At 46.6% G+C, this 27,490-nt stretch overlaps 1 protein-coding gene across 1 annotated transcript; it reads left to right on the top strand.

The window, feature by feature from the left end:
* The first annotated feature begins 1,268 nt into the window (after positions 1-1,268).
* On the top strand, positions 1,269-27,419 carry LOC146191436 (uncharacterized). The gene is made up of 9 exons (XM_084600330.1): positions 1,269-1,296; positions 1,415-1,705; positions 10,156-10,381; positions 12,370-12,529; positions 17,083-17,210; positions 24,926-25,088; positions 25,176-25,373; positions 26,290-26,421; positions 27,165-27,419. Exons 1-9 carry the CDS (start codon positions 1,293-1,295, stop codon positions 27,372-27,374), a joined length of 1,512 nt encoding a protein of 503 aa, XP_084456456.1. The 5' UTR covers positions 1,269-1,292; the 3' UTR covers positions 27,375-27,419.
* Positions 27,420-27,490: the final 71 nt, after the last annotated feature.

Genomic DNA, 27,490 nt, shown 5'->3' on the forward strand with positions numbered 1-27,490 from the left:
TACACATCAAGGCGGCCCTTCCGGAAGACTGGAAGACGACCATTCAGACCAAACCCCTTCCCCAAAACATGACGCCGGGCAAGGACAATGAGAGGCGCACTGCGTGGCCAAATCCATAGCCCGGAAGCTGGGTGAGAACCCCAGGGTCCTCTACGCGGATGCCTCGCTCCGAAAACACAGTGACCGTGCAGCGCGGGTGGTTACGTCAAAAGACAGTTGCCGAAGAAGCGGCCGTGGCCCTCGCACTCGCACAGCCGAGTGTGGACACCGTGTTCACCGACTCCTAAAGGCCTCTGCCGGGCCCGAGCCATTCTATTCTAAGCCATTCTAGCCATTCTAAGAGCCATAGAGCTCGTGTGGGTTCCGGCTCACTCGCAGGTAACAGGTAACACCATCGCAAACTACCATGACTTAGAAATGTCAATCCGTGGCGAGAACGAGCCGGAAGAGCTACCGTATCCGGTTGCCATCTTTCGGGAGATTACCCGGATGTATACCGAGAGGAAAGATGCAAACTACCAGAACCGCACCCCAAACTCACCAGGCAACAACAGACGATCCTACGTCGAGCACCGGGATCGCTTGCGCATCCCTACTGATGAACCGCATGTGCCGTGCGGAGCACGATATCCTTTGTCCTTTTTGCAAAAAAGAAAAGGGCACCCTGCCGCATGTTTCGGTAGAATGCACAATACTCAAGACTTGGGAGCATAGGCGGGAAGGAAAGGAGGGGGCCTTTCCTTCCCGCCTATGCTCCCAATCCCCAACCCCTTAAGCGATGGGAGACCTTGTTACCCAGCCCCGCCCTATCGATTCAGCTCGCACTGACGGACAGGAGCCAGGAGCTGCTGGGAAGATATGGGTCCCGCCACTAGGGAACCACACCGTCTGGTGCCTGCATGTACCACCAATTTATTTCGGGCCTAATAAATGTTGATTCATCATCATCGAACCGAACAGCCCGTACCATGCGTGCGCACCGAGCACGCGCCGTTCAGCTTTATTTTCTTCTTTCGCCGGCTGGAAACGCCGATCTTAGCGCCCCCGCTTTACAGCGTCGCTGTGCGCTACACTATATGAACGCCCAGGTCCGTCAAAGGCACCGCTTTCTGCTTGACTGGGGTGTAGTTTCGCACGATGCCCACCTCCCTCCATTGTCATTCACGACACAGCTTAACTGCAGTGCCCTGAACTTTCTTGTAACTTCTGCGCAGCGGATAAGCCCAGGACCTGTACGTACAGATGTGTACAGATGTCATATATGAATTGTGAATTTATGAGTTCACGGGAGCATGTGTCTGTGTTTCTTCTTCGTTCTCCGTGTTTTGTCTCGTTCCCAACGCTGTTCTTTAGATGTGAATTTATGAGAAATTTAATGTTCAGCTCACTTCTGTCGGTACCATTGTTCATATAGGGTCCGGTGGCTCGAAGTCCGCCGACTCGGGTGGAGGCGGCGCTGCCCCCGGTGGCGGTGGCGACGGCGGCGCCTCGACAAAAGCGGAGGCCTCATCCAAAGCCGCGCAGGCCGAAGAGCCGCCACCACCGGCAGGACGGGCCGCCACATTCACCTCCGTCGAGGACATGGAGACTGCCGCGGACACAGAAGAGCCGGATCCAAATGGTGGCAAAGCCACCACCGGTGCCGTGAGACGAGCCAGCGCGGCCAGCCGGAAGCCTACTTCGGCATCGCCGAAGATGCCCAAGCGTAAGCGTCTTTTCATGGGAACTGCTGAGTAAGCAGTCAGAACCAGAAGGATTGCCCTGAGTGGTGGCAACTGGAGTGAAGGCAGGTGACAGAAGGCGAATAAAGTGATGTCGAAACCGAAGTTGAGAGTAGATGTAAGCATGAAATACATTGTAGGACAAAGAGATTATTGCGATTCTTCGAAGTAAGAAGGAAGAGAAAAAAGTAAAGGAGGTGGGGCAGAACACACAAGCGCCACCTTTAAATTTGAGATTCGACAGCAGTAATGGCTCCCATGTACGGCTCCCTTGTTTGCGAAAATATGCGCTTAATTGCTCCTCGCTTAATCACCGATTCTTTAACTTTCCTGTAAAAGCTGTCACTCATTAGCATAGCTTTAAGATTAGCGTGTAGGGTTCGATTCGCGTCGCCCTCCCAACTCGAAGAAGAAACCAGAGTTGGCAGCTTCTGCAAAAGTGGCCGTAACGTGGTCTCGTGACGTGAAAAAACCTCACGACCAATCAGTTTCCGGCCACGCCAGCTTAAGGTGCTATTTACTTTTTTTGCGTCCTTCCTTGTTCTTTCTTGAGCACAAACTTACAGCCAGTTTTGGTTTGGTTCGTTTTAAGGGTTTTAACTTCCTAAAGTGACTCAGGGTATGAAGGACGCCGTAGTGGAGGGCTCTGGATAACTTCTGCCACTTCATTTTTGTTAATGTGCACTGGCATCGCGCAATACACGGGTGCCTTGCATTTAGCCTCCATCAAACTCATTTCTACCGACTCGATCAGTAGCGCACTAGCCACTGAAAGTCAGCGATGGATTAAGTTTCGCTCAACGCTCTAATTGCCAAGTTTGTTGCAACCTAACAAGCACGTGAGCTAGTTCTTTTTGCACAAGCTTCTATAACCTGACTGCGAATTGGCAGCGAGGTAGCGGGGTATGCTATACACAGTAGTCGGTTGTATGTATGTATGTATGTATGTATGTATGTATGTATGTATGTATGTATGTATGTATGTATGTATGTATGTATGTATGTATGTATGTATGTATGTATGTATGTATGTATGTATGTATGTATGTATGTATGTATGTATGTATGTATGTATGTATGTTTTGTGGGGTTTAACGTCCCAAAGCAGTATGTATGTATGTATGTATGTATGTATGTATGTATGTATGTATGTATGTATGTATGTATGTATGTATGTATGTATGTATGTATGTATGTATTGTTACGACCAAGCATCCGCATTTGCGCGCTCTATTGTTCGCCTGTGGGCATGGATAAGTGCTGTGAATATGTGGTGATGGTCCAATGGCTCTAAGTGAGCCTGTTTCCAGGAATCCTGTTTTGTAAGCCTGTTTTGCTTTGTGGACAACCTGCAAATGCCAAATTGACCCTGTCAAGAGAACGTCTGGAAAAACACAAAGAAACGTCCCCCTGCGGGAAAATGCAGGAAGTGCTTTCTTTCTTTTGTTCACCCTTCCAGTCGAGAAGCCCTATCGTCCAGTGAGGAATGTCTACTTTCCAAAGGAGACGACAGAGTGACATGTCCGCTGACGTGCAGGACAAGAAAGGAGCATGACGCATACAGCCATTAAGTGATTTCCCAGGAATGCAGGAAAGATTTGCAATTGTCGAGAACGGACAATGCTGGGAGCGGATGCGGCGCCACGTGCACTCGGGTTTCTGAGAAGTAAAACCACTTGTCAGAACCAGCCTGTGGTTTCTTTGCTGAAGAATAGAAATGTACCTCCTCTCCTCGCCGTTCCCAAGCTTTTCCCGCCAACAAGTGATCACGCCCAACGAATGAATGCCGGACCAGTCAGTGCTTCAGACCATCAGTACAGTGATGTGTTCGATTGGATGCCGATACCTGAGGGGCGTGCCCTGGATTTGGTTGGTCAGCATCTTCAGAGAGGGGCTGGACATAGGGGGTTTTAAGGACGCTGCAGAGCACGAAATGTCGCTCTGGGCCCTGGGTAAACGGCTCATCCAGTCGCTTCTCGATATGAACTCTTAAACGCTTGCCATTTTGCTGATGTACCCTTCTTTTTCGTGTAAATAATCTTGTAAATAAGTTTCTCAAAGTGCCATTAAACCTGCTTGTACATATTTCACCAACTTCGAAGATTCAATCCTACTTCAACCCCGAGTCTCTGCACGCTACCAAGTGAAGGCCGGGTCGACGTAGCCCCAGCGTCACGACAACTGGTGACCAGCGTTGGGATCTGAATCTACAAGCCACAACATCTGATGACTGGAGGTGGGATCTGGATCTACAAGCTACAACATCTGGTGATTCGAGGTGGATCAGAATCTACAAGCCACATCTTGTGATCGGAGGTGGCATCTCAAGCAACAAGCAGGCGCAACAATCGGCCAACAAGAAAGCAGCTCGGAACATCGATCGCATGTGTGGGTGAGTGCTTGGCTTTTCTTCTGATGTGGACCAGGTTCTAGAACAGGGTTAGATTTTAGAACTGGTAAAAAGTGTTGAAACGCCTTTAGGTTTGGTAGTTTGCACTGTTGTTTTGGAAGTAGCCGACACTCGGAGCGATCATGGACCTACAAAAGCTGCAGAAACCGGAACTGTTGCAATTGTGTGAGGAATTGGGAATTGATACAAGTGGTTTGGCACGAAAACCTTTGATTATAAAGGCAATCACAGATTTGGGAGCCGATGATGAGGAGCTCAGTGAAGCATGGAACCTCATCGGTCAAAAAAAGGAACAGCTCAGACAGCAGAATGAGAGGGAAAAAGAGGAAAGGGAGCGCGAACGTCAGAGGGAAAAAGAGGAAAGGGAGCACGAACGTGAGAAGCTTGAGAGAGAAGCAAAAAAGCGGGAGCTAGAAATTGAGCTCCGGAAATTAGAAGTAGAGTTGAGCAAGAGGTCGGGCAATTGTCCCCAGCTAGCGGTACCTCTTCTCAACAAGGAGGCAGATTTCAAGATGTCAAAGTACATGCAGCCATATGTGATATCAGGGGATATCGGTCTGTATCTGGGTAACTTTGAGCGAACTTGCGAAGAACTGTCCTTCCAGCGAGACACGTGGTCTCAGAGATTATTGACGGTTCTGCCCTGCGAGGCAGCGGAGGTTGTCGCGCGGCTAAACAAGGAGGACGCGGACAACTACGAGAAGGTCAAAGCTTGCCTTCTGATTTTCGGAGACAGAGATGTGCAGGCCTTAACACGTTCAAAGGCGCGAGAACTAGCTACACTGCTCATACCAGAAAATTCCACAGCGGAGGAAACGGCAGTTAAGACAGTGGTCGATGCGGAAGATAGCGGGTCAGAAAACTTTGAGAGCGAGGCATCTCAGATAAGTCAACTTGAAAGTGAGCTTGATGAGACGCGGAATGAGGACGTTCTTGAGAGTAACCTCTTGCCGCCAGTGTCTAGTAATCTCACGAGACTTTTAAGTGGAACCCGAGAGGACTTAGCTATGGAGCAAGCCAATGATCCCAAGAATAAGCTCGAAGTACAGTGGGAAGGACCTGCTAAAGTCGTTGCAGAGCTTTCTGACACTAACTACGCAGTGAAAATCCCCGATAGGCGTAAAGCAGTGCGCATTTATCATTGCAATCTTATGAAGCCTTATGTGCAGAAGGAAGCCGTGGTAAATCTAACGTTAAACCTTCCCGAGGAGATGGGGGATAACTTGATTTGCCTCAGCGGAAAAGGAAGCAACGCTCAGGAGCTTCACAAAAAGACGGAGCAGAGAGGAGAACTAAAGAAATCCCAGCTGTCCGATCTGGGCGAGCTAATAACAGAGTTTGAGGCCTGCTTCGTGGACAGGCCAGGCAGAACTGATTTGACTGAGCACGATATTGAGCTGACTTCAGACGTGCCAGTGCGATCAAGGTGCTACCGATTTTCTCCAAGGCAAAGAGAAATTCTGGATAGGGAAGTAACTCGCATGCTGGAATTGGGAGTAATAAAACCCTCGGAAAGCGATTATGCTTCGCCTATGATCTTAATAGAAGCTCCAGGTAAAGACCCTAGGCCTGTGGTAGACTACCGAAAGCTAAATTCTCTCACCAGGGATCAAGTGTATCCTATTCTGAATATTGAGGAGAGAGTAGAACAGGTCAGTAGAGCGGCATATGTGACTACGCTGGACCTTACTCGAGGATACTGGCAAGTACCGCTCACTGAACGCGCCAGCAGATACGCGGCTTTCGTCACTCCGACGGGCAGCTACCAGCCAACAATGATGAGTTTCGGGCTCAAAAATGCTCCATTTTGTTTTTCCCGACTCATGGATAGGGTTTTAAATGGGTGTGAAACATTCGCGGTGCCTTATTTAGATGACATTGCGGTTTTTTCCGACTCATGGGCGGACCATATGGTACATCTAAGAGCTGTACTGAGCCTTTTGCGTCAAGCTGGACTAACCGTAAAGGCCGAGAAATGTTGCCTGGCAAGGGCGACCGTGGACTACTTGGGTCACAATGTAGGTCAAGGTTTCAGGAAACCCAGCGAGATTAAGATTTCTGCGGTAGCAGACTACCCGCGGCCGAGCACGAAGACGGAAATTCGAGCATTCCTGGGTCTGACGGGATACTACAATCACTACATCCCTAACTATTCAGCTTTGGCTAGCCCTCTGACCGACGCTCTCCGCAAGACAGAACCGACAAATGTAGTCTGGGACGAACAAAAGGAAGCCTCCTTCGTAAACCTGAAGGCTGTGCTGATTAGCCGTCCGGTATTGCGAGCTCCAGACTATGACCGAGAATTCACGGTCCAGTGTGATGCCAGTGATCGAGGGCTAGGTGCTGTTCTCTGCCAGAGAGATGACGACGGTGATGAGCACCCAGTGCTCTACCTGAGCAGAAAACTGAGTTCTAGAGAGAGGGCTTATTGCGCGTCAGAGAAAGAGTGCGCTTGCATTGTATGGGCCATTCAAAAATTGCAGTGCTATCTTGGAGGGGCCAAATTCACCGTAGAGACGGACCATTGTCCCCTGGCTTGGCTGCAAACTGCGACATCGAAGAACAGTCGCCTTCTTAGGTGGAGCTTGATTTTACAGCAGTACAATTTTGAAATAAGATACAAAAAGGGGAAATTAAATGGGAATGCGGACGCGCTTAGCCGCTCTTTCTAAGCGGTCCGAGATGTTCCTCACCATGTATCGAAATTGATAATCAGGTTTTTTTTTTTTTTTCCGTGCGCTTGTATATGTGTGACTATGTAAAGCAGCACGTTTGGTTTTCTAGGCATACGTGGGTCCTGAACGTCTTGAGAGTGGGCTTTTCTCGAACAACAATGGCAGTTTTCTTTTAACCTGGTCTCTTCAGACGGGAGCCGAGTGCTTGTTTAGACATGTGGTTGAGTTTCAGACAGCTCGAGCAATTTGGCCTACAACAATCAAGACAACGCGACAAGCAACAGCGAGCTTCAAGCGTTCACGTGCAGGCCATTAAGTCGTCTCTTCATGCAGCAGCGGCGACTGCTGCCCTCCGTGACTCTTCTGGCGGGGGAGGAGGCTGTTACGACCAAGCATCCGCATTTGCGCGCTCTATTGTTCGCCTGTGGGCATGGATAAGTGCTGTGAATATGTGGTGATGGTCCAATGGCTCTAAGTGAGCCTGTTTCCAGGAATCCTGTTTTGTAAGCCTGTTTTGCTTTGTGGACAACCTGCAAATGCCAAATTGACCCTGTCAAGAGAACGTCTGGAAAAACACAAAGAAACGTCCCCCTGCGGGAAAATGCAGGAAGTGCTTTCTTTCTTTTGTTCACCCTTCCAGTCGAGAAGCCCTATCGTCCAGTGAGGAATGTCTACTTTCCAAAGGAGACGACAGAGTGACATGTCCGCTGACGTGCAGGACAAGAAAGGAGCATGACGCATACAGCCATTAAGTGATTTCCCAGGAATGCAGGAAAGATTTGCAATTGTCGAGAACGGACAATGCTGGGAGCGGATGCGGCGCCACGTGCACTCGGGTTTCTGAGAAGTAAAACCACTTGTCAGAACCAGCCTGTGGTTTCTTTGCTGAAGAATAGAAATGTACCTCCTCTCCTCGCCGTTCCCAAGCTTTTCCCGCCAACAAGTGATCACGCCCAACGAATGAATGCCGGACCAGTCAGTGCTTCAGACCATCAGTACAGTGATGTGTTCGATTGGATGCCGATACCTGAGGGGCGTGCCCTGGATTTGGTTGGTCAGCATCTTCAGAGAGGGGCTGGACATAGGGGGTTTTAAGGACGCTGCAGAGCACGAAATGTCGCTCTGGGCCCTGGGTAAACGGCTCATCCAGTCGCTTCTCGATATGAACTCTTAAACGCTTGCCATTTTGCTGATGTACCCTTCTTTTTCGTGTAAATAATCTTGTAAATAAGTTTCTCAAAGTGCCATTAAACCTGCTTGTACATATTTCACCAACTTCGAAGATTCAATCCTACTTCAACCCCGAGTCTCTGCACGCTACCAAGTGAAGGCCGGGTCGACGTAGCCCCAGCGTCACGACAGTATGTATGTATGTATGTATGTATGTATGTATGTATGTATGTATGTATGTATGTATGTATGTATGTATGTATGTATGTATGTATGTATGTATGTATGTATGTATGTATGTATGTATGTATGTATGTATGTATGTATGTATGTATCGCAAACAGGTGATGGCAGCTGATTATTAATTGTAGAAATGAATGACCAGGAATTTGAAAACATAACAGTGGATTTATTTCAACGTTCTATCGGGGACCGATCTTTGTAAAGAATAAACTTACAGAAAGTTACACATGTCTTTTTAAAAACAACTGCTCACATAGAGGGTGAAAAAGAAGGTAATTGGTGAGGCAGAGGTGTTAAGCAGAGCTGTTGCCTGCCGCGGCGAGCACAAAACGAACACCCACGTACTGGAAAAGAGGAGAGAGAAGCGTGGAGCGCCCACCTTTGCCTAAAGGAAGAAAAAAAAAGAAGGAAAAGCGGAAAAGCAGGGGGACGTGGCGAAAAAAAGAAAGCAAAGCGAACAAAACAAAACACAAAAAGGACAAGACGGGGAAAGGTGGGGAAAGGTGGGGGATGGATGGGGAATTGAGTAGCCCACAACAAAGGCAGAGCAGAAGCGTAATTTGTGAGCGACCGCGCCGCCGGCCCCGTCACTGTTGTGGTCTGTCGTATATATATATCTGTCGTGTCTGACATGAATATGGAGGCCGGGATGGCCTGGTGGGTAGAGATTGGCTTTGAGCGTGCGGGCAGCCCTCTAACAAGCAAAGTGCGATTTAATTTAAATATGACTGGGGGGGGGGGGGGGGGGGGGGTTATAAAGCTTCTGGAGGATTATAGAGGCACCACACTCCGAGTCGGGAAAGAGACAGGCGCACATATTTTTACACTTTGACACTAGATTTGTCTTCATAGTGAAAAAGGAACATATCGCGCAAATATACAAACGAATGATTGGCTGTTGCGTTTTCACCCTATTAATCCAATAGAAATCTATTGTTGGGCTCTCACGTTAGTCAAGCAATGAGACATAGGATGATGAATGTATGTTGTTTCTAGCCTTCTGATTCGTCTTTGCAAATTGACTATTATCGATTGACATTGATGATTATCCTGAATGATGCACCCCCCCCCCCCCCCATTTGAGGAACTTCTCACTTCAACACTGCAATACGAGAAGGGAACCTGAAGACAACAAAACCGCCTTGAATACAAGCCTCACGGACTTTTGCTCCCCCGCCTTCAAACCATCGTCTGCTAAACCCCATGACCCGCCCAAGGACCGTCAGTAAAATGATAAAGAGCAAGGTCTACAGAGGTGACATGACGACAACGGAGCTCGACTGCTCTCCAGCCCGCCTTCGGCAACATTCGTGGTTTTTTTTTTCTTTTTTTTTTTTTTTTTTTTTTTTTTTTTTTTTTTTTTACTGCCTGGAGAACATGACTGGTTGGTTTGTGGGGTTTAACGTCCCAAAGCGACCCAGACTATGAGAGATGCCGAAGTGGAGGACTCCGGAAATTTCGACCACCTGGGGTTCTTTAACGTACGTGCACTGACATCGCACAGCACACGCGCACCTTGCTTTTCGCCTCCATCGAAAAGTGACCGCCGAGAACACGACAGTTTTCGGCGACGACATATCCGCAAATAGCTTAATGGTGTTGCTACCGCGTGTAATGTACGTGTTACAGTTTTAATTAACGAGTGAAAATACTCATTGTAAGCATCAACCACCAGCCACGAAAAAGGACGCAATTTTCTGAAGCAATTTTCTAGCTCTTCTTGCTTCAGCACGTTGACGCCTCACAGCGCCATCATGCGTTCTCCCGGTTTCTAAAATACCTAGAAGCTCTGCACGCGTGAATTAATTGAGCCCCACTTCAGGATACACGCTCCCTTTCTTTCCTTCGACTTTTCTGTTATGTCAGTTCATTCGAAATGTGTCCAAGTTCGACGACCGATTCAAATTCATCACACTGTGTTTCCCTCGTTTCTCAGAGAAGCCGATGGGGAGGGCGCCGCTTGTCTGCGTGTTCGGCAGCCGCACCGACCAGAAGATGCGCTTCCCACCGGACGGGCTGTGCGACATCGTCTTCTACGACTCCCTCTACGCGCACAAGGCCAACACGTTCCGGAGCGCCAGATTTTCGCCGGACCTGCGGCGCGTCCTGAAAGCCTTCAAATCCTTCAGGGTCACCGAGCGCGGCCTTGCGGTGGCGTACACGTAATATGCGTTCCTCTTTCGTTATTGACTGTTCGTCTCTGCTACTGTTTTGGCCTTCAGTTCTTCAACATTAAGCTGTAAATTGAAATGCTTTATAGGAATGGAACATCCTGTTATACCGAAAGCGTATAACACACACACACACACACACACACACACACACACGCACACACACACACACACACACACACGTGTGTGCGTGTGTGTGTGTGTGTGTGTGTGTGTGTGTGTGCGTGTGTGTGTGTGTGTATGTGTGTGTGTGTGTGTGTGTGTGTGTGTGTGTGTGTGTGTGTGTGTGTGTGTGTGTGTGTGTGTGTGTGTGTGTGTGTGTGTGTGTGTGTGTGTGTGTGTGTGTGTGTGTGTGTGTGTGTGTGTGTGTGTGTGTGTGTGTGTGTGTCTGTGTGTGTGTTATACGCTTTCGGTATAACAGGATGTTCCACATCCGCCGCTATGGATGGTGGCGCTGGTGACCACTCTCAGGTTTCAGTTACAGTCAACATAAACACCCAAGAAAGCGCAAAATTGGTCAGCTGTCGTTGTAGTTCAGTTGGGAGAAGAGCACTGGCACGCGATATTCGGAGGTCGCGGTTTCGACTCTCACCATCAGCGCGTTGTTTTTTTTTCTTCCACTTTTAAAATAATAATAATACCCCATACGTTTACCTTGGACTGTTGGCTGCTTATATATATATATATATATATATATATATATATATATATATATCACATTAACCCGCCTTTGTGAAAGACTGTATTAGTTCCGACTGTATGAGATTATATAAAGCGGGCATTGACATCGCACAGCTCATGGGCGACTATGCGTTTCACCTTCATTCGCTACATTGTGATCATCAGTGGTGGTGGGAAAACTATAATATCTAACAGACACGTATGAGTCAGCCGATCAGCCTAGACGGCGGCCTGGAGTCCTTGGACCCGGGCGGCTTGTTCGGCCAATCTGATTAGACTTAGCTGATCTTCAGGGTGCGATCGTTTAAAAGTAGAGTTCTCCCTAAATTCTTCTGTTTTTGTCTGTTGATTTTTATTTTGGATTTCGGGACACGTCCATATCATATGTGCCAGATCCGCCCTGTTTCGACACAGCTTGTACCTATCTGAAAATTGTCACGGGTACCACTGGCTAAGGGTGGCTGGATTCTGAAAAGTACTTGTTTGCAAGCGCCTCCACATACTTTCTTGGCTTTTATTTAGTGTGCTTTCTGCCGGTGGGTATTCTACCCTGCTTAGCCAATAGTGCTCAGTAATCTCTTTATAGCTGACCAGCCTGTCCCTGCTCAGAGTGTACTGAGGGTCAGCGCCTATCCGGAAGATAAAACCGCGGACGAGCTTATGAGCTCCCTCATTTCCCGGAGGCCGGGAGTGGACTGGTGCCCATATTAGCCTGATTATTCTGTCATGCTGACTTGTTTCCAGCATCCTATTTGCCTGTGAAGAGACCCTTAATTCCCTCGAGAAAATTGCATATTGCTGTTCTTGACTCAGCAAATTATAGAGTTCGGCTGATGATGATATATGATAGCAGGGACGATGGCCACTACAATTATATGGGATCATGAGCCGAACTCTATGATTTGCTGAGTCACCTTGGCAGGTCGTGATGAGCATGAAAGGAGGATACGCCAAGAAATTGACAACAGTACGTGAAAATTTGTTGACCTCAGTTGATGGAGACTTGTTCGTTCATCCTGAGCGTTTTGCATCCGTTTAAACCGAATAAAACGGAGTGATTCGTCGCATGTGAACCTTATAAATTGTATAAGGCAGTCAGATGTATACAACGCTGCATATTTTGAAGGTGTATAGATATATGAAAAAGAAGTGCGACAGAGCCTTGAATGTGAGCTACGACGAATGCGATATATTTCTCATCAAAATCATGTGCACCGTTTCACAGAGCCTGCATACAATAGCGCATCAACTAGGTATCTATTGACCTACGGCGCGTTTTCCGCGACACCGTTTTTCAGAGGCGCTGACAAGGCGACCATGGATATTTCGTCCATGAAAGGAAAAGCGACATTTCGCCAATTATGGGTTTCGGGCGCCCATCACTACGGCGTCCTCGACTTCATCCCGACAAACCGCACCGGGGAACGCGATATGCTCGCCCTGCTTCGCCTCCTGAAGGTGAGGTAGCCCCGTATTTCACCACATCATGTTTTTACTTTTTTTGCATGAACTTGAACATGGAAAGCAATGCTGTCTGCTTACTGGCGTTGCCGAGCCCCAAGTGCATGTTGTGTACTTTTTGTGAATGCTTCCGAATTATTCGTCAGCTATTGCAACTAAGTGGGGACATTGAGGAGAACCCTAGCTCTGATACGCTAAACTAAATGAAATATTAAAACTATGTCTGAGATCAGGTATTCCCAAAGTGTTCCAGGAACTGGTATGAATAATGTGCAAACACGCCTTTCAGAAATAGAAACAGTGCTTGCGTCACTCAAACTATGTGTGAAGCAAAACTAGAAATGTACAAACAAACAGCCAGAGTGGTGAGAAAACAAGTTGCGCAAATAAACAGAAAAGTCGACGACCTGTTAAACAGGAGCCGTATAAATAATATAGTTATTTTTGGTCTAAAAGAAGATGAAAAAAGCAGCCGCGCTCAAACGGTGTGTGATACAGGGTATATTTAAAGATAAGATTATAATTGATATGAAGTCTGTTGAGCGCGTTAACTGGATCGGTAGGAAAAAGACAAGCCATTCTTCACTTTTACAACTTTTCGGGAAAAAAATGTTGGTCATTCGTAATTGCTCCAAGTTTAAAAATTCTAACATATCTATTTCCGAAGATTTCTCAGCACGCCTTCGTGATGTACGCAAAAAAAACTATGGCAGTCGTCTGATGTAAATCGTGCTAATGGAGATAAGGTGGCCCTCTTTTTTGACAAACTGAAAATAAATAATGATTCGCATGTATGGAATGATGCCGAAAACAAAAGGGCGATTCTAAGGTGAGACAAAAGTGACGTAAAAGATTATTCCAATAAATCTATTTCATGATAACATAGCACAGTGCTCCTAACAGTATTGTTCTTTAAAGCGAGAAGCATCGTCAATAAAACTGCGTTGTTTGAAGACCTGCTTCTACTGTGTTCACCGGACATTGAGGTCATAACGGAAACCCGGCTTCATGCATGCACACGATTCAGATATTGTCCCACCAGCATATAGTTTAGACTGTTATGATCGGGATGGTTGTGGAGGGGGCGTGGCGGTGGCAGTCAAACGAGGTGGTCAGTTTTAGATAGTAGCATCAATAACCTATAAACCAATGACCGAACCAAGATAATCATAACAGGTGACTTCAATTTGGCAGGTATACATTGGACTTATTTGGCTACTGAACATAAGGAAACCAGTAGTTAGCAAATGCTTTGAGACATTACGCTCAGCTTTTGTCAGTGACAACTAATCAACGAACCCACCCGAATCCAAGGATCGTCTAGTACTATACTTGACCTCGCATTTGTCTCTAGCTCTCGGAACGCTGTAGCTGTGGTTGATGAGGGAACTTCAGACCACAGATTGCTCCTAATAACAGTTCCCAACCTGTCTTCGAATGGTATCAGAAACGGCAAGCGTCCTTCACACATTTCAATTAAAGATTCTCGTGAATGGTGTAGTATAATTGACTGCTTGGGTACATTGACTGCAGTTAATGTAAATGAGATGTGGCAAAAATTTAGCACACTGCGAAGCTCATTTTATCCCAAAAAAGCGTGAATGAATTAGGAAAAAATACTCCGTGGGTAACGCGTTCTATTGTCCATCTAAAAAGAAAATTATAGAGAATGCGAAGGGATAAAAAAAAATTTAGCAGTTATCCGGAAACTCCAATAAACTCAAGAATGAAATTAAGAAACCGAGGCACAATTTCTTTTGAGTTACCCTTTCAGATTTCATGAAAAATGACCCACATAAATTCTGCCAGCTTTTATCAAAACCAGAAGAGCCGACAGTGCGAATGGAAGTTGATGGCCGCGTTACTGACTACGCATCTGCCATTGCTAACTCGCTGAACACTTGCTTTCAATCTGTTTTAAGGCGAAAGCCTTTAATGGCTCATGCTGTCGTGAACAAATTGTGTTCCGCTTTTGCGGCGTTCTGATTGGTTGAGGCGGGATGCGTCCCTACCATCTTCAATGTCACACTTGAACGCGCGCCAAGGAACGTCACCCGACAGGAGCGACGGTGTACTGTCCAAACTGACACTTGCCGGAGAAAGTGTGATAGATACTGCGCCTTTACTTTCCTGTAAACCAATTATAATTATATGTAGCTCTACAACGAGTGCCGACAAGGGGCTAACGATGGGAGGCAAATTATAGGATAGGAAGGGTACGCTTTCAGAGACCCTCTAATTTTAAGGCGAAAGCCTTTAATGGCTCATACGGTCGTGGACAAAGCGTGTACCGCTTTTGCGGCGGCTGTCGCGTGGCGTTCCTTGGCGCGCGTTCAAGTGTAGGATTGGAGATGACAGGAACGCTAGACAGGATGAGGCTTCTCAGGCTTTCGCCTTTCAATACTTTAGTCGCTAAAGTCCCTCGTAATTTTATTTCAATACGTACCACCGCAAAATACCAGCAGAGAGCAGCTAGTCGTTAATGCCAGAGGCAGTGATAATGGAGCCTGGTGTACTTATACTTTGATATCAATACAAAAAAGGCGCACGGCCCTGATAACATTTCCAACCTATTTCTTAAACGCTATGCTAAACAGTTACCTCCACCCTTTACCAAACTTTTTCAGGTGTCACTCGGCACTGCCACCCTTCCGGCAGACTGGCTCTGCGCAAAGATAATTCCTGTTCATAAGGGTGGCAACAGACTACTTGCTGACACTACCTTATATCACTAGCCAGCTGTTGTTGTAAGATGATGGACCATATAATCAATAAGTCAATAATTTTTACCTGGAAGATAACGAATTACTTTACCCAATGCAGCATGAATTCCGCAAAGGTTTGTCCGCAGTGACCCAGCTTGTTGAAAGCACACGCGACTTTGCAAAGATAATTAATGCATAACTACAGGTCGATGCAGTTTTAGTCTGCTGTGCTAAATCCTTCGATCGCGTTCGGCATTGTAAACTAATTGAGAAGCTTAAGCTAATAGGCGTTAATTCGAAAACAATAGCAACATATCTATCTGATCACACACAGTTCGTTCAGGATAATAATGATTTATACAATACTCTTGGTGTCCTATCTGGTGTGACGCAGGGATCAGTGTTAGGGCCAATACTTTTCATTATACTATATATATATATATATATATATATATATATATATAGCAGCATTGTTGATTGTTGCCTCGAATGGGGGATGGAAATAAATATTAACAAAACATCATTTATGAGAATTACTCATAAAATTAACCGTCTGAAATCTTCATATGTAACAGGTGGTACTTCCCTGATACAAGAAAGCGCAGTGAAATGTTTACGATTAACATTTACAGACACATTAAAATGGTATATACACGTAAACAGAACTTGTGCGAAAGCTCGGAGACAATCATGATTTCTACGCAGAAAACTTGCCGCGGCAACCCCTGAGTTAAAGTTATCAGCGTACAAAACCCACATTCAGCCAATACTCGAATATAGGAGAATAGTGTGGAATCCTTACCAAACATATCTAACTGATAAACTTGACGGAGTTCAGAATTCAGCACTCCGATTCTCAATACTCTCGGTATTCACGCCATGACAGTGTGACTGCACTGTATGTATTGTATGCCGGTTGTTGTTACATGTGTCTGAATTTCTGTGAATGCTGTTTTTATATTTCCTTGACTTTCGAATTTCGCATTGTTGACTTTCTGTGCTTGAAGCTACGTCCACTCCTGTTTGGGCCTGTACTGGTCTACAGTGTGACTAAATAAAATAAATAATAAACTTTACGAAATTAGAACAAGTTTAGCTTGGCAGGCTAAAATTTACCCATTTTGACTCGCGCAGACACTACCCTGTCGAGAGGGTAGTGCTGAACACGCTCGAGTGTCTAAACTCAGCAAGATACATGCGATCGCATTCGGACCGGGTAGACGAAGCACATGAAGCTTTGGCCACGAAAAATTCAGAACCCGTTTTCGTGTTGCCGTACACGCCGATAGCTATTTGGCAGCGCTCGGAATCATTGTTCCACTTGTGGTCCCTCTTGCAAGGAGGCATACAGCGACACGCATGTGGCATTATACGGCATCTACCGTGCGTTTCCTGACCTCACAACCTCCTCCTCACAGATATATGTGTCATGAAGTATAATTCACACCACCTGAAAGAAAGCGCGCTTAACGTTGGAGGACGCAACTGCATTGCCACCTGGTGGTTTCAGGGGGTGCCTAATAGACGAAGAAATTAGTGACTCTCGTTCGTTTCGTTTAGCTGGAACTTGCGGTAGAACAACTCTTGCTTGGCTCTATGTCTCTGCCCTTTTTACGTCTCATGTAAATCCCTGTCCTCGTGAAATATTAAGCCTGCTGAAACCGAATTCATATATTTGTATCCAGGTCGAGCTGTTTCAGCCCAGATTTTGTGCCGTTTGCGGTTTATATATGCATTGAACTCTAGTGTCACGAATTTCCCTGTCTATGAGTGTCTGTGGACGCGTTTGTACGTGCTATACGTTATTGACTTCTTTGTGTTTACTTTTTGTCTTATACCGTGCAGCTCTTCAGGAGGATGCATGCTGCTCACGCTCCTAAGGGCTCCACTTTCAAGCAGTACCTGGCTCTAGGAATAGCGTACTTGAAGAACGCCAACGAAAAGATATACAGAACCTTCGAACAGGCGACGAAGTGAGTTTACCTTATATGATGTCTGTTTTCGTAATGCTGCGGTCAGCGCGTTTACTCTTTAGGTTAGTACCTTCATCACATATTTTACGCCGACATCACTCTCTGGTGCTCGTCTGGCTCTCCGGGTTATGTGCAATATATCTTGCAACGTGTACTAGACCTCATATCTTTGCTTTTAGAAAAATCCGAGCTTCTCTTTCTCAACCATCGTTCGTACAAGCGCATTCATAATCCTCTAATCTCCCTCAATATCTCTGGTACTGTCATAACCGTCGTCACCAAGTACACAGTTCCTGGCTTTCTTTTGCATGCCGGCAAGAATTCAAGCCATCCACCGTGCCGTTGCTACCTTTCACTCGATAAACCACCTCCTGCGGCGGGCGGGCACTCGGCGATCGGGTCTTCACGATGCTCATGCTTGCCGCGAGTTGCCCATGCACTCACCCTCAACAGGTTCCTCTACTTTGTGCCTTGCGTTCTTTTAACCAACACTCAGCCTCGACACCCCACTTAATTGTGGGTCCTCTACAAGGCTGCTCTAAGCCTCACTATAACCGCATTTACCACTAAGCTCTTTGCCACTCGCCTTTCTTCCTCTCCGCTCTCTTATCAATCTTCATCACGACTGCCTGCTAGCCTTGTTTTTCCTTACCCGTCAGACTCAGTGGTTACTGACTCAGGCGGGCATCTCCCCCATTCCCTTCTCCCCTCCAACCTCTCCATATCACGTCCCGGCTACCAACCATCGTATCGTCGCCCTTGTTTACAATATGTCTCCTGTCCTCCATGCCGGTCGTCGTCACGCGACCGCGGAGAACCTTTTCACACTCTTCGCTACCCAGGGAAGGCCTACAAGATGCCTCCTTTGTGGCTCCTCGAGGATCATGCGGTCAGGTTCTGTGCCATCCACGTCTCCTAGCCCCTGAAATCCACATTATTGGTCCGTACCTCTGCCCGCCGAATGCATTATCTTAAGATCTTCGCCATTGTGTCCATGCTCTCCAGTCCTTTGCCCTCCTTCCCTCTCTTCCGGAGTACACAGTGTTTTTTTCGACTCTCAAGCCGCTTTCCGCCACATATAGAAGCGCGAACTACCCCCCTTCTCTTCAACAAGAGGTCGAACGAGTAGTCACCACAGCCTTCCACTGTTTTCCTCCGTTGGCTACCTGGGCATTCAAGTATTTACGGCAATGAGTTGGCCCGTCAACTCGCCCGTGACTCTTAACCGGACACCGTTTATTCCCTGGCCCAAGCTCACGGAGGACGGTGGGAGATTCTATATGCGTCGCACTATTAAGGAGGTCTACATGTCTCGATAAGTGCCTCCAACACCTCATTCACCACTCACAGTGTCAGAGGCTCGCCTCCTCCAGCACGCCTAAATTAATACACTCTTACAGCCTCTTCCTCTATCGCTGTCGATCCGACCCCACTGTCCCAATTGTCCTTCTACGATACAAACCTATCACATTGCCTCTTTGAATGCTCAGCTACTCAGCAATCGGGCTCCCAATTCCCATCCGTTCCCTTCCATCACCACCTGGTTCGGCTGGCTTGGCGCTGAAGGGGAAGAACCGCGTCGACTATAGTCCCTAGGTTGTTGATATGCTCGGCCTGTTATGTTAATGTAGTGAGATTTCTCGGAACCCACAAAGTCAGGCCGGGGACCGCCTTGCTTCCGCGGAACCTATAGTTTTAGGACCTTTGTTCTAGAGGACATTTCGCTAAACTCAAATCACATGCATGCACCCCGCTGAGCAATGTACTTGCAGTGATAGTTTTAAACGCTGTAAGCTCCCGTCGTCAGAGGCCATAAGGAGACCTCGAGCCTAAACTGAGAGCCAACACCTGGGCACCGATTTCCAGGTACCGAAACGGAATTCATCTGGGCACAGAAGGAGATTTACCGAGACGAGTTATCTTCTCTCTAAGCCCTTATGCAGGACATACAGGACCGGCATGTGTACCAGGTGGTTGTCCGCACACCCAAAATTTGGCCCTCTGAACACCCGAAGTTTGACTTCCTCCAAATTCGAGCAAAATTGGCGTCTGCCTAATTTGAGTATGGTCAACTTAATGGGGACTTCCAAATTCGGGTGGGCCGCCCTCAAAATACAGCATGCTTACTCATTTTCTGTGCGTAGCAGTCTAGATCCTGATAAAAGGAGAAGCAGGAAGCGCCTTGTGAAAAGCAGTACGATACGGCGCAGCAGAAGACTGCTCCATTTTGTCAACAACGCTGTGATTATGGGGCCCCTCACAAATGAGGCAAGGCTGCCACGGTGCCCTTAACCATTTCATGCTTACATCTACCCTCGATTATACGCGATGCGCAAAACGCCGACAACGCCGCCTGTCGCCAAGGCCGCAAAGCGTAGGCGGGCTCGGTCAAGCGCTGTTCGTGTCAGCGTATATGAGCGCCCGTCGTGTTTTCGTCTTTGGTCGCTGTTTAACAGATATAACGCCGCTGTCAACCTTTAGCGATGTCTCGGAAGAATTGCTGCGTAGTTGGGTTTTCGATCACACATAAAGCCTTGCCAGGAACACGTTTGTATAAGTTTCCAGTGATGCTTCAGGAGAACGACGGCGGCCCTGAATCGCGGCTGTTCGACGCAGAAAGCAAGCAGTCACACCAAATGACATTTGTTCAGGTTAATGTCATTTTTTCGACGCGCTGCTACACGACCAAAGCTATAATGCCATTTCCAAATTATGGTAATTGTGATTGATATGCAACTATTGAAGTGCCTTCAATATGTTGCGAAGATGACGGCGCTATAAACGAAAGCGGCCTTTAAATTGACATTCATGTCTTGCATACCTTGTAACTAACCTCTTGATTAGGACTATCAATTACGAAGTCAGCGGCTGTGTCGGTGGCGTTTGTTTATGAAAGGGTACGGAAGGTACGCACGTCAGCGATGAACTGCGAAACGCGTACGAGTTTCAACAACGTACACTTTCCGCACTAAAGCAAGTGTCAAGAGCAACACGTAAAATAGGCAGTATCTAGTGCACTGTCCGACGGCGCTTTTATAGAACCTTCAAGTATCGCCCTACGGCGCAGCATACTACAGCTCCGTTGACTCCCGTATACGTTTCCGCCAGATCGTTTGCTCGGCGTATTAAGGCCTGTCGAAAAATGCTCGAGCTTAGCCTCATCAAGAAAGCATACGGCAAATTCGTAACGCTTGCCACATCGGATACCGCGAGCTTACCGCAACGACCCTGCCCGCGAAGACGGCCGACGACGGCGCTCTGGCCGTGTGCTTGGCCCTAGTCGTCGCTAGGCCTAAACACCTAAATGGTTTCAAATAAAAGCCGTAGCTGGAAGTGCTTTGAAAATAGTACACTTTATATTCATAAAACTGCGTTACTATATCAGTTCACTTGTCTCATAAATTGTCTTACAGTAAACGGAAGGTGTAACATCGGCGATGACTTAGCAGCGGGGCTAGAGAACGAAATCGGATGAGCTCCGTCACACTGGCAGCAGCTGCTAAAAGCAGAAATTTGCTAGTATCGCTGTTATCACTCCTTCCAAAATCTCGTTACATACCAGCGATCCTCAGTAAAGATATTTTTTTTTAGATTCCTTCCTCAAATTAAACGCGTATTATTTAAGATCAACAGAGCATGCTTTTCTGAATGTAGCGAAAGAAATCCACCGTGTCGGCGACTCGGCGTTGGCGGACCGCGGCAGCAGGAGCGACCTGTTCCGCCCGCACTGAGTGCGGTGGCTACGGGTTGGCTGGCAGCAATGGATGCGTTTTTTGTTTTTTACGATGATATTTGGCATATTTCACATAGATGACTAGCTGCAAGATTAGAAAAGCAAAGTAGTATTTAATGCAGCTGGGTGGCACTTTTTTAGTTTATTTTGGGTGTATCTTCTCACCGAGTCTCTGGTGTCGACGTAACACATTTCCTCGTTGATCGCATTCGGATGAGTACCTCAAACACATTCGATACCTGATGTCATTTTCATCGAATGTCATTATATTTTCTCGTGTAGCAGCAAACAAATATTTTCAACGAGCGTTATTCTATGGGAAAGGCATTAAATTTCCCGTGTGTAAGGTCTGAGTGATAACTATCTTTTCTGTTTTCTGCTTGTCATTGCACCTTCCGTGAACACTTCTTGTTTAAACCTGGTCGCCTCCGGTAGCCGAGAAGATACAATACGCATTAGATTTGTGAAACGCTCAGCCAGACGTTCTTTAGCGTGCATTGACATCGCACAGCACGCGGTTGCATTTCGCGTTTCACCTCCACCTAATTTAACGCGAGCGGCGCGGTCGACTTCGGCCCCCATAGCTCGATCCTCCTCAGTAGCCTGAGCCACTGCGGCGGATTATTGAACAGATATTTGGCAATATGCGTTTTGAAACTTGCCATGCAATTACTTTGAAGACCAGATCCAGTGTTCCTGTTGTCTGGCAAGATTACGAATACATAACATGTCGCTGCACTTGCTATTCAGACTAGGGGCTCTAGAGCTTCTTATAAACCTTGCTGTAACTCTGCAGTTGGGCGCGAGGATGATACAAATGAAATGAAGATGATACTACAATAATAAAATAGGATATAAAATTTAAATCTAATATGCTCTTGGCTAACCTGTGATGCAGCTTTTCAGATATTGCCTCTGTTGATACCTCACTCCCCCATGAAATTATCTGCCCGCACTGCCTTTTCGACGACGGAATAAGTGAAATCCATGCTGCACAGGAAGTGGTAAAGCGCAAGCATGAACAATCTGAACTCTTGCTGCAGGAGCCCAATATGCGCTATTTTCATGATGCTCAGAATGCTGGTTTGCAAGTTCGCTGGCTTTTCGTGGTCGCACCGGTACGAAACCGCTCGCAGTTTCGGCGACGCTGCCTAGTTACTGTAGCAACATATTGCATATAAACGAAGCAAGCGTGTAACATTAAGCAAAGAAATAACATTGGTTCATAGGTAAAAAAATTAACGAATTAGTGTGGCGTTGTATTGAAATCAAGGCACTCAAAATGAGCTCCACTTCGTACGCAACTTTGTTGACGCTCGTCTGCAGCAGACACTTGATGCATATGGAGGCGATGTAGTTCCAGACGGCCATGATATCGAACACATGTCCACTATTATAAAGTGCGATCCCCTTGCGCACACTGTCACCGCGGAAGTGCCCGCGATACGCACACAAACGGCAGATCGCACGCGCGCACCGCGACCACGCTTGCCGCATGAGGCCCGCCTCGGGTTCCGACGGCCGCCGCTACGCGGCTTACAGTGGCGCCCCTATAGGCGCTGCGCATGGCGTATACTCGGAAGGCAGTAATTTTTTGTTAAGTGTTTAAAAATTCAATATTCACACCAGAAAAATACTAAAAAAAAAGGATTTTCGTATAGAATTTATGTTTTAGTTAAACTTGTATTTTCTTTAAATTGTACATTTCAATCACTCCTGGCTGTTTCTTTTACCCGTGTTATTTATTTATCGCTTCGTGGGGGCTGACATATGCCACTCTCATTGTCTTCCCAATATGTTTAGCCCATCACACTCAGAATTCTCGCAAGCTATAGTTTTTGTTTTCCGGAATCCCCTTTACATCACGGTGTTCATCACACTCTATGTTAGTGATCCCAACAAACTTGTTTTTAGCATGCCTTGGTCTAATAGCTAACGATAGTCCTAGAATCTGTGTTCATAAGAATAACTTCTAACCCAAATATTGCACGTCGGAAAATGTTGCTCCCTAAGGTTCGACTTTACTATCGTCGGAGTTTAAACCTTTAAATATTAATTTATTACATTAAAATAGCTCTGCCTGATGTCGTTCATCACTAGATCAAACGTTGATTTAAAATTCCCGCTATGATAGGTTTCCAGTTTTTTTTTTTTTTTGTTCTTTTAATGTGTCAATTGTATCCCCTTCGCGCCATTTGAGGAGATTTCATGCTATGGGACTGAGCTAGCTCTGCCTTCGGCGATGCTCCAGCCTGTTGAACTCCATAGGGGCGCGCGCCTTGGTGCTAGAGCGCGAGGGTACTGTAATCCACGGGACATGGCCTTTTTGCCTCCGGTTCCTTCTGTGTGATACACGTGGTCAAGCGTAAAAAAGCGGCGGTGCATAATTCTCGAATTCTTGTGGATAAACTCACAAAACGCTTCATAATTATTATAACTTTTAATCGTCATTGCATTTGCGTGTAATCTGCTTGCAATTTGCCTGTACTTTAGGGTGACATGTTTCCGCGCATTAAATACGTAGGGAAGTACCCAGCTGAATTTGGCCGACTGCCGACCGTCAATAAACGACAGGGCAGAGCTGGGTAGCCAACACATGTCGGAAGTTGGGCCCTGGTTGGTTTCCAATTGTGCGCTGATAGTTGGCCAAATAGTCAGCCAACAATTGGCACATAACAGCAAATTAGTCGGCAGCTAAACATGGTCCAAAGTAGGGTCGTGGTCGGCTGCCCATGAGGTTGACTAAGTACTCTGGTCAGGCGCAAGTCATGCACATAGGCGGACTGAAATTTGTGACATAAAGTTGACAAGCCTAATTATATTGCACTATGTAATGCAGATAGTCACTTTGAATTCTACTGCTTTCTTGTATGCAGTATTAGAGCAACCTTGAGATAACGTTCGCACAAAGCAGAGCAGATTTTAAAAAATGAAATAAATATTAGCGACACGACCATGTCCTCATTTTATTTTTTCAATTTTTACTTTCGCAATTCAAGAAATGGGTGAAATAACTTCTGTAGGCTTGCGAGGGTCACTGGTTATAAAATGAAGGAAGGCCTCATGGGGGAGGGTGTATATACAAGTTCGCTGAATGCTAATTGCTATTACATGTGTGCGCGCAGAGGGTTATGCGCCTTCTGTTTCGTAGTGTTTCTTTGGTGCAGCGTGTTTCTTGTACGTCTGAAATGTTGAACCTGTTCACCATGGAAATGTTCATGTAAGTACTCACAACTAAAATAGCATTGGCCCCTATCTTGGTCCAACATCGGCAGATATCCTTGTCCACTCCAGGCCAACAAGGTCGGCCCGAGGTTTCGATTGGTTATTTCCCTTACACCGGCCGACATCACGTTGCCGACATCGGGCCATTACCGGACGCCATTCTTCCAGTCCAGGCACTGTCCACCCAAGCAAACGAAACGTTGCCTGAATAACTTGAATCGTTGACTATTGGGGCAACGTTTTGCTTTCCTCGCGTGACAGTGCTTGCAAGGATTTCCTCCGGCATGACCGTATGTTGGCAGCTCAATGTCGGTCGGTGTAAGGTCAATAACCAATTCCGACTTCAGTCCGACCTTTGTTGGCCTAGCTTGGGCCAAGGTAGGCCAGTGTGTCTGTTGGACGTTTGCCCGACATAGGTCAAAGGTCGTTTTTTTTTTTTTTTCATTTCGGGTCGCATCAATAAATGTTCATAAGCTTCAGCTCCCGTTTGCCATGTTAATGTCAGCGCTAACTACGGAGACTGAAGCGCAGCAGTAACCCAAACCATCCCAAACGATGCAGTTCTGAATAATCGATTCTTTCGTAGTTTTACCGCTTTTTTGTTCTCCCTGCATGCATGCTTATGAAAATAATCAGATACATTAGTGATATGTACTTGATTTAGTTCATATAGCATTTCAACTTTACAGCGTACACTTGAGTGCTGGAGCACGGTTGTTTCCTGTCTGATATTGTTGTCGGGTATGAAACTTCACAGAACTGACCTGATTCAGCTTGCCATCTTGCGTACACACATCGGCACCAGTAATAGGGCGAGCGGGAAGCAGTGCCGCATCACAGGGTCGACAATATGGGGCAAGCCTGTCGCTAACCACCACCCAAGCATTGCAAGTATACTTTCTCTCTCCCTTTCAAGCATGGTATTCTTTTAAAAGGTGGCAATCGCTACGGTCACCTTATCGCATGACAAAGTAATAAAGTTAAAAATAAGACTTTTATATCCACAGGAAAACACACTGGACTACTTGCATCGGCGAAAGCTATCCTTCAGTGCGAATGCCAGGGTGCTGATGTCTGTATCTCTGGCTGGGCGCTGGTACTCGTCTCAGGAGGGAGGCAGCAACAGGACCGCTTACGCGATCGGCGCTAAGTGCAAGTCGTTCGAACATGGAGCTGGAATGCAAGAGATGGACTCCCGCGTAACTGTGAGAGCAATAATTCTATTCGCTTAGCGTTCGCATTTTTACCGAGAAATATTTTTACGCTGTATGATATCGTGCATTGTGTGAAAGAAGTAAATAGTGATAACCGATTTTATATTATGTTAAGCGGAGTACACACGCCGCAAAGCATGGCCCATAGCCACCAACTGTTGATATATTTTTAGAACTTATTTTATACCATACTGCTTGGCGTGCACCCCTTTTTGGCTGTGATCTTTGGTGCGGCAGTGAAAGCCCCTTCTCAGTGACGTCATCGTGCGAAATACCATCGCCGGTGGTCTTCGCGAGGCGCGGGAAAAAAATCATTTGCAAGCTATCGGTTGACCTCTGAGGGCTTGTACATGATATGTACACTCAGTGGCATTTGCTCTAAACCGTGTATTTAATTGACATCCACTTTTAAACTTTTTTTAAAGATGTCCTGGTTAAGATGTACTTCCGACTACCGACCTAGTTCCGCAGATCTTCCCCCTTCCCCCTCCACCCCTCGGCTCTAGCTTAGCATTTCTTCTCTAACATTTCTAATGTCCTCCTTGTGAGAAGCGGTAGAACCACTGCTTAGCAGGATGTGTATACTGCACTGTGGTTGAGTAGCACAATGGTTATCGAGAAGTTATTAAAATGGAATGCACAAGTGTTTACTCCATCGAAAAACGCCCCTAGAACACCCTTTAATTTAATAATGCGCAAATGAAACCCCAAGAAGAGCGACGCTTATGTACTCTTGAAGTGTTTTTTTCGCTCACAGTGATAGTCACTTTCTATTGACAGGTTGTTGCTGGCATTTGACGCCATCTTAAACGGGTACCTTCCTTTATGAAAATGATAGCACCTGCTCATTTTCTGAGCGAAGTCTTACACTATCTCAGCTGTGGCCTGCTGCCTGTTCTCCTCACAGATATGCAACAAGCATCACTATGCGTACGCGGACCATGTGTCCAGGGACAAGTTTCACGAGGTGATGACCACTTACGACGACAGCACAGCGCTGGCCTTCGTATTCGACAGCGAGGAGACGCTTTTTGCAAAGGCATGTATATCTAGGTCAAACGCTTGCGGGGCACACAGGTAGCCGAAAAAGGTGATCTCTGTGCAGCCTAGGAAGCTAGCCTAAATATCACGAGGGCTCCGCAAAAATACCGCACAGGCTGAAGGTTTTCATCTAAGGTTGCATAGAATGGCCTCGGCAAAAATGTGCATCAGATTTAGGCCACAACGTGGCAAGATTGCCATGTGTTTTGTCTTTAAATACAAAAAAAAAAAAGGAAGCATTTCTGTTCATGATTTGCTTAGAATGTTTAGTTCTGAAACATCGCGTGGGAAGTATAGGGAATCATCAGATGTACTCTTCCCCATTTCTATTGAAATTGAAAGATTTTCATCTTTGACACGATTAGAACTCAAGACAGGCTGCAAAAAGCATGCATGTACGGCCCAGCTGTCTTCGATATATGCTTAACGCAAAATGCGTCGAGAGGAATCTAGAAGATTGCGACTCGCGTATGTTTCTCCAATGTTCCAGATTACGCTAGTCACGGTCTGCGGCTTTATCTCGATATTTCCTTGCCACCTTTAAATCGAGCGTTGGCGCGTGCAACGAGCAATCATAGTTCGACGACCGACGTTAAGCTTTAAGGCAATTCATTTCAGCATTCGTAGGCTGGTGAGGGTTGTAATATATATATATATATATATATATATATATATATATATATATATATATATATATATATATATATATATTCACTTGTGATCGTGGCTATCGGTCCTCAGGTGTGCAAGGCGTGGAATGCCGCCAGGAAAAGCGTCCGGCACATCGGCCTGGCCGTCTTCGACACTGAGTTCGACGACTGGTCCAACACGTGCCAGAGCTGGAACAAGTTCGGCATCTTCTCGCTCATGCGGGCTGCCCGCAAGACGGTGAACGCCTTGAGCGCGCACAATGCAACTATCCCTTTGGACTGCGCTAAGCTACCCACGTGAAAACGCGCTGCATGTCAACTCGCCAGCTAATAAATATACCATGCGAACGTGCGTGTGCATGTTTGTGAGTACTGTATACGTGTGCAGGCACCAGCAACAAGCATGAAGCCGCAACC

Source organism: Amblyomma maculatum, chromosome 4 (genome assembly GCF_055883805.1).
Source record: "Amblyomma maculatum isolate TAMU_Amacu chromosome 4, ASM5588380v1, whole genome shotgun sequence".
Classification (NCBI taxonomy): Eukaryota; Metazoa; Arthropoda; class Arachnida; order Ixodida; family Ixodidae; genus Amblyomma; species Amblyomma maculatum.

What these genes read in the sequence shown, in the direction of transcription:
- LOC146191436 (XM_084600330.1), top strand. An exon ending in GGCCTTGCGGTGGCGTACAC is followed by an intron (nt 10,382 to 12,369) that starts GTAATATGCGTT and finishes ACCGTTTTTCAG; the next exon opens with AGGCGCTGACAAGGCGACCA. An exon ending in AGATGGACTCCCGCGTAACT is followed by an intron (nt 25,374 to 26,289) that starts GTGAGAGCAATA and finishes TTCTCCTCACAG; the next exon opens with ATATGCAACAAGCATCACTA.